General features: G+C 39.9%; 1 protein-coding gene across 1 annotated transcript; it reads left to right on the top strand.

Annotated features, from left to right (window-relative positions):
* The first annotated feature begins 4,022 nt into the window (after positions 1-4,022).
* Positions 4,023-11,117, top strand: LOC104441326 (dynamin-related protein 1E). Its single transcript, XM_010054442.3, has 15 exons — positions 4,023-4,439; positions 4,786-4,849; positions 4,964-5,071; positions 5,844-5,945; positions 6,597-6,647; positions 6,733-6,794; positions 8,183-8,273; positions 8,363-8,427; positions 8,627-8,821; positions 8,901-9,020; positions 9,100-9,170; positions 9,724-9,949; positions 10,035-10,085; positions 10,174-10,542; positions 10,793-11,117. Exons 1-15 carry the CDS (start codon positions 4,299-4,301, stop codon positions 10,919-10,921), a joined length of 1,845 nt encoding a protein of 614 aa, XP_010052744.1. The 5' UTR covers positions 4,023-4,298; the 3' UTR covers positions 10,922-11,117.

The following is an 11,117-nucleotide window of genomic DNA, read 5'->3' as shown; positions in this document are numbered from 1 at the left end:
TTATCATGTTATTAAAATTCATAAATACCACTTTACCAAAAAAAAAAAAAATTTCATAAATACCAACCACCGCTTGCGGTAGCCCAGTTGGATAAGTGCTCTCATGATCCTTTGCGAGAGGAGGGGAGTTCGAATCCCGCTGGTCGCATGGAATCTTAAGTGGGACGTCGGGGTGATGGGTTCTCCGCTAGCGTCGCCTTAGGATTTACCCCCTGTTACCCCGAGCCTGTCTACTGTTCGCGTTGCAGACAGGCGCGGGTTCCTGGTCATAAAAAAAAATTCATAAATACCACGAAAAGCTCTAAATTAATATACATATGACAAATTTTTTCTAAACTAATTTTTTGATAATGAAAAAATTGAAATTGATATATCTATAACAAATTTATCCTAAATGACCCCACAAAAAACCAAAAATTGGTCAAATTTACCACAAATTGATTTTTTTTTTGTCAAAAATCCTAAACTAGTACATTTATTTTAAATTGGATTAATACTACAAAAAATCACAAAACTTATATAATTGTGACAAACCGAGAGTAAAATATCTTAAATCCACATGCCTGTCAACCTGTCACATATCATCAAATTTAGTATTTCGATAGTAAAATTTAAAAAACTAACATATGGTAAAATTATTACAAATATATTGATGTGAGATAAATTTGTCGAAGGTATATCAGTTTGGAGTTTTTCGTGGTTAAAAAATTAGTTAGGGGTAAATTTGTCACGGGTGTATCAATTTACAGTTTTTCTTTGTATTAGATCTATTAAAAATCGTAAATACAACTTTACAAAAAAAAAAAAAAAAAAAAAAATCGTAAATACAAAACCACTAGAATTTAAAAGACATTTTTGAGAAAAATTGTGTAGATGAGTATCCTACAAGTCATAATTTTATTAGAATAATGGTGGATCCATAGCATTATTTAAAATTATAATTGTTAAATGTACTTGTTCAATTAAAAATTGTTTAAGGTTATTTGATAATAAATAATGAATAAAGAATAACTTTTTTATTAGCAAAAATTAATGATAGCAAGAATGTTGCGATAACGATGTAATAATCATGATTAACTTTTAGGTTTCTATTATAAAATAAGTATTCTTAAAATATCCATGAATTGAAGTTATAACTATGAATTAAGCTTCGATAAATAAATAAATATAAACTATAAATGTTTTAGATAATAAATTTAATTTCTGATTGCAATTAACCAGAGGTATAACACAATTATGCAACGTCGTTTATGGAATGTAAAAAACTGACCCTATTTGGATTTTGCGGCAATATTCATATTACAAGAACAGCTATTCTTGAATATTACTTTGAATCAAATGAGGGTATAATTGTTTCATGAGAAATTGATTGGAAATAAACATGGAAGTGTCCAAAGTAGGTCGGACTGAAACTATATTCCTATTATCTAACTCTGAACCAAACGAGAATAGAACTTCTTCAAAAGAAGCAGTGAAATAATAAAATTACTACCAAATTAAACATTATAAAGCTCAGGCACAACAAATTCTGAGACAAATTTAGGGCAAATTTGTTTGGTCTTGAAAAAGAGCAAAAAGTAATTTTTTTTTTTTTGGTTTTCCCGTGAAAATTTAAAAATATCATTTGAATTTTGGAGAAATTAACAGAAAAAAAATCATATGCAAATATATGCATCTAACATTTGAACATTATGAAAACTTAAGGGTTTTGTGTTTTAAGAAAAGTCAAAGTACAAGAGCTGCAATATTTCAATTATAAGCAAGAAGCAAAAGTAAGAGTCAATTTAAACATACCCTTATACTTGCTGATCAGGGTTGAATATGATCGTGAACCCTCGTATCAAAAAGTTTACGAATAAGATGAGACTGTCACAAGCATGGGACAACAAAATACTATGTTTAGGGACAAGTTTGGTGGAAATTGGAATAAATAATTTTACAAGTGGTTTCTAAAACTCCATTCAATTAAATGTTGTTTAAATAGGGAGATCACTAAGAGGAAGTCTAAATTCGAGCCCATCAATATATCTAATTGAACTCATAATAAACCTCAATATCTAAACAATCTCTCATTTATATGTGATCTCACAGTTAATTTTGCCTCATTAATTCAAATATCATTTTACATCAACTCTCCAACAAAGATATGTTGATTGTATTACACCACACTAATTATTCGATATGAGACTTTTTCTTTAATACAATTCACAAGTGCATCTCAAAAGACGAACAATCAAATGAACATGGAGTGTTTGGTCGATCTTCATTATTTGTTTCAATTTACAAGATCTTGAATAAATCTTACTCTTTTTTTTTGTGGTGAATTATATAAAAGGATTATTCATCTTGCCGATGGACTGCCACCACTCTTATAAAATTTAGTGTACCATTATTATTTAAGGAGGAAAACAACCATGGTTATCATTCAATCTGGCGAATCCTTCGGGTGACTTTTATTGGGGTCAATCCAAATCGTAGATAGTGATCCGCCGCAGAGTGGCCAAGAATTCCACCAATCGGAAGGTTGACCGGTTATAAGCTAATAGGTGCAATTAACAACGGAGGGTGCGGGAATGGGGATGGACAAGTGCTGAGCGGGACGGGTTAAACCCTCCTCTTATCCAATTCCATTATTATAGCCACTAATTAAAATAAAAAAAATTATTTATTGATATATATGGACTAATAGGAGTTTTCACTTCCCTCTTTTGAATCTTTTCTGTCTTTCTTTTCTCCCCCAAACGGTTTTGGAAGTTTGTGCGTGAATAAATTTCTGCAGTTGATTTGAGGTGAACATGGGGACTAGTTTAGCCATTTGGTCAATTGACAACCACCGAGGAGGATGCTTGTAACGTGGCTCTGCAACCTCTCTAAGGTTAGGCTACTCTTCTCTCCATATTTAGATTTAGGTCAAGTTTTGGGGGTTAAACTCTCTCGAACTAAATTAAAATATAGATTTGGGAGCACCTTATAGATATTTTTGATCTGATACTAGTGTCTTTGCACAATGATGGCAATGAATATCTAAATACGCACATCAAGCCTTTGCAAATAGAGTGGGACATTTTGGAATATGCTCATCACTAAATTTGATGATCGACAATTGCTCATTTACGATGTTAGATTTGTTCTCAAGGGATAAGAGTATGCTTCTAGTTTGCAAACTGTGCTTTGTTATTTACTTATGGCTTTTTGTTTATTCTATAGTTATTTGAGATTTGTTACGCTTGGAAGCCTTCTAGGTAGCTCTCTCGAATATTATTTTGATATGCAAATGGTATCTTCTTTTATAAAAACAAAAAAAAAACTATTTTTTTTTTAAATAAGGAAAAATTTAAGGTCGGTTAGATAGATTCCTATATATTTGCAAACTAAAGCTAAAGATGACCGTAATTTCTCGTGTTTGAAACATACAAATGAGACCCGGGACCATGACCCCTATGTTTAGAGACAAGATTGCGAGGAAAAAGGGGAATTCGATTAGCATAGTTCTAGAAAAGTGGACCAACTAGACCGGAAAGAAACTATATAATTTCCTAAGTTTCCACACAAAAAAAAAATGAAAAAAGAAAGTATATTCCTAGTTGCTTTCCGTTCAACGGACGACCGAAATGACGACCGTTCTCAGCCGTCCAACTTTGACAGCTTCAGCTCCCAAAGAAAAAAAAAAGAAAAAGAAATAGCAGCTCCAAAAAATTCCATTTTTCATTTTTCTTTTAAATTTTATAGCAGAGATCCGTTACAGGCGACATTCACACATCAGCATCAATCGAATAAAAAAAAAAAAAAAACGAAGAAGGAAGAAAAAGAAGAGAAGCAAGCTTCTGCTAATGGAAAACCACGGTGGACCCCATCCCGCCTGACTACCGAATTTCAAAATTTCGAAATGAACTTTCAGAACGACACGGACGAATGGACGATGGCGATTCCGCTCCCAGTGGGGACGACCGCACCGGATCCCCCCATCCGAAAATGCGCACCCCGGCGCATTATATCGCCCGGCACCGACTGCGCCGTTTCTCCGAAGTAGCAGGCCAAAACCCAGCCCGAGAAACGAGAAGCTTCCACGCGAACGCAATCTCTGCCCCTCTGTTTCTCTCTCTCTCTCTCTTCGCGTTCTTCACAAGTCAAGCTCTACGGACGCCGATCGACGCGCTCGGCTTCTCTCTCTTCTCTCTCCTCTTTCTCTCTCTACCTCGGCGGGCGCTTAGGGTTTGGTGTCCTGGAGCAGTTGCAGTAGCTGCGAGGGGTAGTTCGGGGTTTAGCTTAAGCTCGGTCGGAGGTGCGTTGCGGGAACGATGGCGACGATGGAGAGCTTGATCGGGCTGGTGAACCGGATCCAGAGGGCCTGCACGGCGCTCGGAGACTACGGCGGCGGGGACAACACCTTCTCCTCGCTCTGGGAGGCGCTCCCGTCCGTCGCCGTCGTCGGCGGCCAGGTCTCTCTCTCTCTCTCTCTCTCTCTCTCTCTAGATTTCTTCGCTCGGTCTTCGGGGCGGCCGAGGTGGCGAATTCCGTTATCGAGCTTTTCTGGCGGAGGAGACTTAGGAGGAATGTCTTGCTCTTCTTCTTTTTTTTTTAATTTTTTTAGTGAGGGAGGCGAAACGGAAATCCATTTTTTAAGGGAGGAGAGAGAGAGAGAGAGGAAATCGGAGATGGGTATATCCCGAGTCTAAATTAGTAAAAATCGCGATGGATGATCTGTTGAGCTTGTAGATGCTGCTCGGGACTTTACTTCGAGTGGAATTGTCTGACCGGTTGTGCAATTCACGTTTTTGGGTGCAGAGTTCCGGGAAATCTTCGGTACTCGAGAGCATTGTGGGCAGGGACTTTCTCCCCCGAGGATCCGGTTCGTGCTCTCGACACGTTTCGTCCCGTTTGATTCGAAACATTTCGACGCCAATGAGCGGCGTGTGTTGTGTGATTGCGTGCTGAGGTTGTTGTTTTGGCGATGATGGGGCAGGTATTGTGACGAGGCGGCCTTTGGTCCTGCAGCTTCACAGGACGGAAGATGGAGCGCAAGAATATGCTGAGTTCCTTCATCTGCCCAAGAGGAGATTTTCTGATTTCGGTACTGACTGGTTTCCTTCTGATTCCATTTGATCAATGTGCTCGGTCGTGTTTTCATTTCGTGGGTAATGAATGGAATTCGGCCCTCAGTTCAGCATATGTTGTCCTGCATTAATGGATGAAGTGTCCCTAATTTGTAACGTGTGAAGAGTAACTATCCAATTATCGAGGACGAAGTTTCTCTAACTGATATTGAAGCTACTAATTAGGACTTGGTCTTTTTTTTTTTTTTTTTTTTTGGGTGCACTCTGGCAATTATTGAAATTGCTAGGTGCTGGTTCCGTTTACAGTCCTCCAATGTGTGTAACATAGCTCGGGATTTTTTTTGGTTTTATTAGTTAAAAATTGGCATCACTTTCTATTCCAGTCATCTTTCCTGAGTGGCACCTTTCAGGACAATAGTGTGGGACAGTGACCCCCCTTAAAATTGGTCTCCAGCACTGATTGCTTTTTTGCCTAGTCCTTAAGTGAAAATAGTTGAGCTATGCCACTTCTGTTTTCTAACAGTTGTCTGCATGGATTGATTTGTAACTTGTCTTATGTCTGCATGAAATTTAAAATGATTTAGGCGAGACGTTCAGATCATAATAATGTCTATTTCTTGTGCTCAATTCAGAATAAACTCATAAGGATGGACCTTTTTCTCAGTGCACATTACTATTTTCAGTGTCATCATCCAGTTTCTGCCCATCCATTGATAAAATCACGATTGTGGTCCCTGTTTGTTGCTCTATTTTCTTATCCTGACTCCATAATTGCCCTTGTGATTTCAGCCCTCGTCCGGAAGGAAATTCAGGATGAAACTGACCGAGTTACTGGGAGGACAAAGCAGATATCTCCTATTCCAATTCATCTTAGCATATACTCTCCAAACGGTATGTTTGAGCTTGCATTCTTGCAATTCGCAATAGAAACTTTGCCGTATTTCTTCATTATGCTGCACTTGTAAAATTTGCAGCACTAGGTCCTTTTAGTTGCCGTAAGAGATAAAACATGGGGTTTTTTTTGCGTGATTTCTTTAGCTTTAGTTTTTGTTGCCTGCTTGCTGATTCAATTTTCCTATTCTGTTCTTGAAATGTTTTACAAGATGTTGTTCTGTTGATCATTTCCTTTGTTGTTTCTTCCTCCTATAGTTTATTTCTTGCCATCTAACTGTGTAACTCGAAATGCCATGTTGACTGCCATTGTACATTCGTTTGTTAGGATTGAATGTTGTTGTTGTCCCAAAATGCAGGTTTTGGCTTTTTTATACTAAGAGAAAGACTGAGTTTGATATAATTGATCAGTCAAAATGTAGGTTTTATGTTTTTCGAGTGTTGTACATAAAACTTACTTATTCACGTTTATTTTAACCTTTAGATAGGTTTCTTAGTTATTAAGCCTCTATTTTGCTCTTTTGGGGGGTATGATACAATCGCTGTTTGTGTTTCTGATAAATCTATTTCTTAGCTTTGGGATATTGTTCTATAATTGCAACTCTTATCTTATCTGCTTCTCTTTGATTTTTTGTTTTGTCGTTTTGGCAGTTGTCAACTTAACCCTGATTGATTTGCCTGGTTTAACAAAGGTTGCTGTAGGTATGTTTCTTCTTTAGTTTAACTTGGCATTAAACTTTTACCCAATATGTTTTCCTTGTACTGAAGAGAGATTTTTCCTCTTCAGAGGGACAGCCTGATTCTGTTGTTGAAGACATTGAAAACATGGTTCGATCATATGTTGAGAAGGTAATGAGATGCTGCCCATTTTTAAGATTACACGATATTTACTTTGAAGTCTTCAAATGGGCATGACCATAATGTATCATTCTATGCAATGTATACTGCTGTTTTATCAGGCTTAACTTTTGATCAAGTTGAAGGAAAATATTGGCTCTCTTAGGGCCCGTTTGGTTCGGCTTTTGGGGAATGCATTTGCTAAAATGCAAATACCTTTGGCTGAAGGGGGTTTTCCGAAATGCAAATACTGTTTGGTAAAATTTGTATTTGTAAATGACTTTTATGAAATTAAAAAAACAAAAAAAAATTATATTTTCTTTTTTGAAGTCCGGCCACCGGACCGCCGGATCTGGCGGCCGGATGGCCGGATCTGGCCGCCTGGGTCGCGCGACCTCAGGCGACCGTCGCCTTGGATCGCGCGACCTCAAGCGACCGTCGCACGGGGTCGCGCGACCCGATGGCCGTCGCTTGGGGTCGCGTGACCCGGGCGACGGCCGATCGGGTCGTGCGACCCCGGGCGACGGTCGTCGGGGGTCGCGCGACCCCAGCAACGGTCGCCCGAGGTCGCGCGACCCAGCGGGTTGTCGCCCGAATTGCGCGACCCTAGGCGGCCGTTGCACGGGGTCGCCCGACCGGCAACCGCCGCCGGGTCGTGCGATTCAGGCGACAGCCGCCTGGTTCGCGCGACCCGGGCGTCGCTGAGGTCCGGGCGTCGCCGGTCGGGGACCCTTGGCCGGCGGTCGCGGGACCCTTGGCCGGCGGTCGTCGGCCTCCGATCGACTTCTCTCCGGTGAAGATGGACAGTAGAAGTTGCATTTATGCAACTTCCCAATGGACCTCTCCCCTTCCATTCCCCTAAAGCCCCTTCAAGCCCCTTGGAGATGCAATTGCATCTCCCTAAAGTCCCCAAAATATTGAACCAAACACTACCCGCTTTTGCCCAAACCCCTTTAGAGGCCAAAAACCCCTTCTAAATGCCGAACCAAACGGGACCTTAGTTTTTCTTTCCGGTGTATGCACGTCATCAGGTTATAGATAATGTTGAAAGAAGCCACAAAAGAATGTGATAGTTTTGGTGAAGCAGTTTTGGTTTGCCTTAGAAGTTGTTCAGGAGTTATAATAAGAGTTTCAGGCTCTCTTTGCTTTATTTTCTAAAGGTTATGTTATGGAAACTGGTTATGTATGTACAAGTGAATATGCTCTTTGTGAAACAGCTTGATCAGAGTGATGATGAATTAAGAAGCTGTAGATCATTTCAAGTCTTTGGATGGTTGTTGACTATTTTCTTATTTATGGGATGTTCTTTGGGCATTGGAAATTGCTGAGCCGGAGATGATCATAAATTTTTTGCTTCTGCACTAATGCTTAATATTTGATTAGACTTCTGTGTTTTGTAGCCTAGTTGCATCATACTAGCAATATCTCCAGCGAATCAGGATATCGCCACTTCAGATGCGATCAAGCTTGCCAGGGAGGTGGATCCTACAGGTATGGTCTGCTTGTGTGGTGACAGTTACTAATTTTTTTTTCCCGATTTGGATGTCATTAGTCATAATTCACAAAGATGTCTTCATCAGGTGAACGGACATTTGGAGTCTTGACTAAGCTGGATTTGATGGACAAAGGAACTAATGCTCTGGATGTACTCTCTCTCTCTCTCTCTATCTGTGTGTTCATGTCTGTCACACATGTGCTTGTCTCTGTCCCTGGGCATGTGTATGAGTCAGTGTGCCTGTGTCTCTTGCGATATTATGTATGCAATTTCTTTTGCTACATTCAACCCTCTGTTGGGCTAAAAATGACCAGCTACATATTTTCTTATGTGCGCTCTTTACACTCAGGTTCTCGAAGGAAGATCTTACCGGCTGCAGCAGCCTTGGGTTGGTATTGTGAATCGATCACAAGCTGATATCAACAAAAATGTGGATATGATTGTCGCGAGGCGCAAGGAGCGTGAATACTTTGCAACAAGTACTGACTATGGACACTTGGCCAGCAAAATGGGTTCAGAGTATCTTGCAAAGCTCCTGTCAAAGGTTTGACCACTCTTTGCGTCATCATGGAAGTTCTATTACTTTGGAAGGATTTATTTGTAACAAATTGATCTTGGTTCAGCACCTGGAGTCTGTGATTAGGGCACGGATACCGAGTATTACATCCTTGATTAATAAGAGCATTGATGAACTTGAATCAGAAATGGATCATCTTGGGAGGCCCATTGCAGTCGATGCTGGGGTGAGTTTTGTGTAAATGTGCAATTATTGACGAAACTGGTGTTCCTTTTACTGTGTTTAACTGAACTCTGTTTCTATAGGCTCAATTATACACTATCTTGGAGCTTTGTCGTGCATTTGACAGGATCTTTAAAGAGCATCTGGATGGAGGGTATATACCTTTGACCTTTTATCTCTCGCTCCATACAGTTTGATGACATTTGGTGTTTGAATAACCTTTATGCTTTTTTGTTATTGTACTTTATGATTGGTTGTGTAATTCGTGGGAAAAAGGTGGTATGGTGACCGAACTTTTCTCCATTCAAATTATTATTGGTTTGTTGGTTGTACCTTATCTGTCAAGTTGCATGCAATTGTTTTGTGGATAATATATGGTCACGGAGTAATAGTTTGAAAGAAATTTTTTTGTTCCTCAACATTCTTGAGCTGCTGAGCTTTGCATAGTACATGTTCCCATCACCTTGAACTGGGATCTTTCATTGTCGATGGGAATGTGGTATTCGTAACTTTTTAACTGTTAGCTGAAATTGTTTTGGTGACAAGAACTAGAAATTACTTATTTCTTCTATTGAGTGAAAACTTCTAAATGCTGATCAAAGAGAATGTTCCTTTGTATATTCAATAGTTTTACGTGGCTTAAGTTCATTCTGTCCTCTATCCTGTGTATTTCCTTATTAAGTTGGTTGTTTCCTATTTTTTTTCAGGCGACCAGGAGGTGATCGTATTTATGGAGTTTTCGATAACCAGCTTCCTGCTGCTTTGAGGAAGCTTCCATTTGATCGACATCTCTCTATTCATAATGTTAAGAAGGTCGTGTCGGAGGCTGATGGTTACCAACCTCACCTGATTGCTCCAGAGCAGGGTTACCGGCGATTAATTGAGGGGTCTCTGAACTACTTTAGAGGCCCAGCTGAAGCCTCGGTGGATGCTGTAAGTGGTTTCTTTTTCCGTGTGGAATCTTATGGCGCCTCTAATTCTTCATACTTCTAGAGAACTTATGAGTGTTATATCACAGGTGCATTTTGTTTTAAAAGAACTTGTGAGGAAGTCAATAGGTGAAACACAGGTAATTTGGAGATTCAAAGTGGTGGCTTTAATAATATTCAAATCCCACCCTTTACATTAAGTTGAATTGGGGTTCACTGATGAAACAGGAACTTCGGCGGTTCCCAACTCTTCAAGCTGAAATTGCTGCTGCAGCTGGTGAAGCTTTAGAAAGGTTCCGGGAGGACGGCAAGAAGACAGTGATACGTTTAGTGGATATGGAGTCTTCATACTTGACAGTGGAATTCTTTCGTAGACTTCCCCAGGAAATGGAGAAAGGTGGAAATCCCACTACCACAACGGTGGACCGCTACACAGAAGGGCACTTCAGGAGGATAGCTTCCAATGTGTCTTCCTATATTGGCATGGTGTCTGAGACCCTTAAGAACACAATTCCCAAGGCTGTGGTTTATTGTCAAGTTAGAGAGGCCAAGCAGTCTTTGCTAAATTACTTTTACACACAAATAGGACAGAAAGAGGTTCGCTCTCTCTCTCTCTCTCTCTCTCCCACCCCTCCCTCCCTCCCCTCACACCCACACACAGGGCGGAAGGACATCCAAATGTTTGCTCTCGTGTGGTTGCATGTTAATATCTGAACAGATAGGACGTTCACTCTCTTTTTCGGTTGGAAGTTCTCCGTACTCAGGAGAGGGAAGCCTTTAGAGTGTTCACACTGTTCTTGAGCATTCGGCTGTTTTCTAATGGTTATGGTTTTTATTCCTTCCGCAGGCTAAACAGTTGGGGCTAATGTTGGACGAAGACCCGGCATTAATGGAGAAGAGGCAACAATGTGCCAAGAGGCTCGAACTATACAAGGCAGCACGGGATGAGATCGATTCTGTTTCATGGGCTCGATGAAGTTAATTCCATGTACTTAAATTTTTTTTTCTGTATGATAGTAGTATTCATGGACTAGGGTGATTTGTTGACTGATGAAGCCCTACTCATTTTTTCAATCATATGTCTTATAAATGTCTTATTTTGTATTGTTTTTTGAGTGGATGGCTCGGCATCTCTCGTTTGAAACTCATCGGTGCGCGTTGATTTTCTCCAA

The sequence above is a fragment of the Eucalyptus grandis genome, chromosome 4 (genome assembly GCF_016545825.1).
Source record: "Eucalyptus grandis isolate ANBG69807.140 chromosome 4, ASM1654582v1, whole genome shotgun sequence".
NCBI classification, from domain to species: domain Eukaryota; kingdom Viridiplantae; phylum Streptophyta; class Magnoliopsida; order Myrtales; family Myrtaceae; genus Eucalyptus; species Eucalyptus grandis.
This window is presented reverse-complemented; position numbering and strand designations above follow the sequence as displayed.

What these genes read in the sequence shown, in the direction of transcription:
- LOC104441326 (XM_010054442.3), top strand. Translation starts at nt 4,299, where the DNA reads ATGGCGACGATGGAGAGCTTGATCGGGCTGGTGAACCGGATCCAGAGG. An exon ending in AGTCAATAGGTGAAACACAG is followed by an intron (nt 10,086 to 10,173) that starts GTAATTTGGAGA and finishes CTGATGAAACAG; the next exon opens with GAACTTCGGCGGTTCCCAAC. An exon ending in CACAAATAGGACAGAAAGAG is followed by an intron (nt 10,543 to 10,792) that starts GTTCGCTCTCTC and finishes TTCCTTCCGCAG; the next exon opens with GCTAAACAGTTGGGGCTAAT.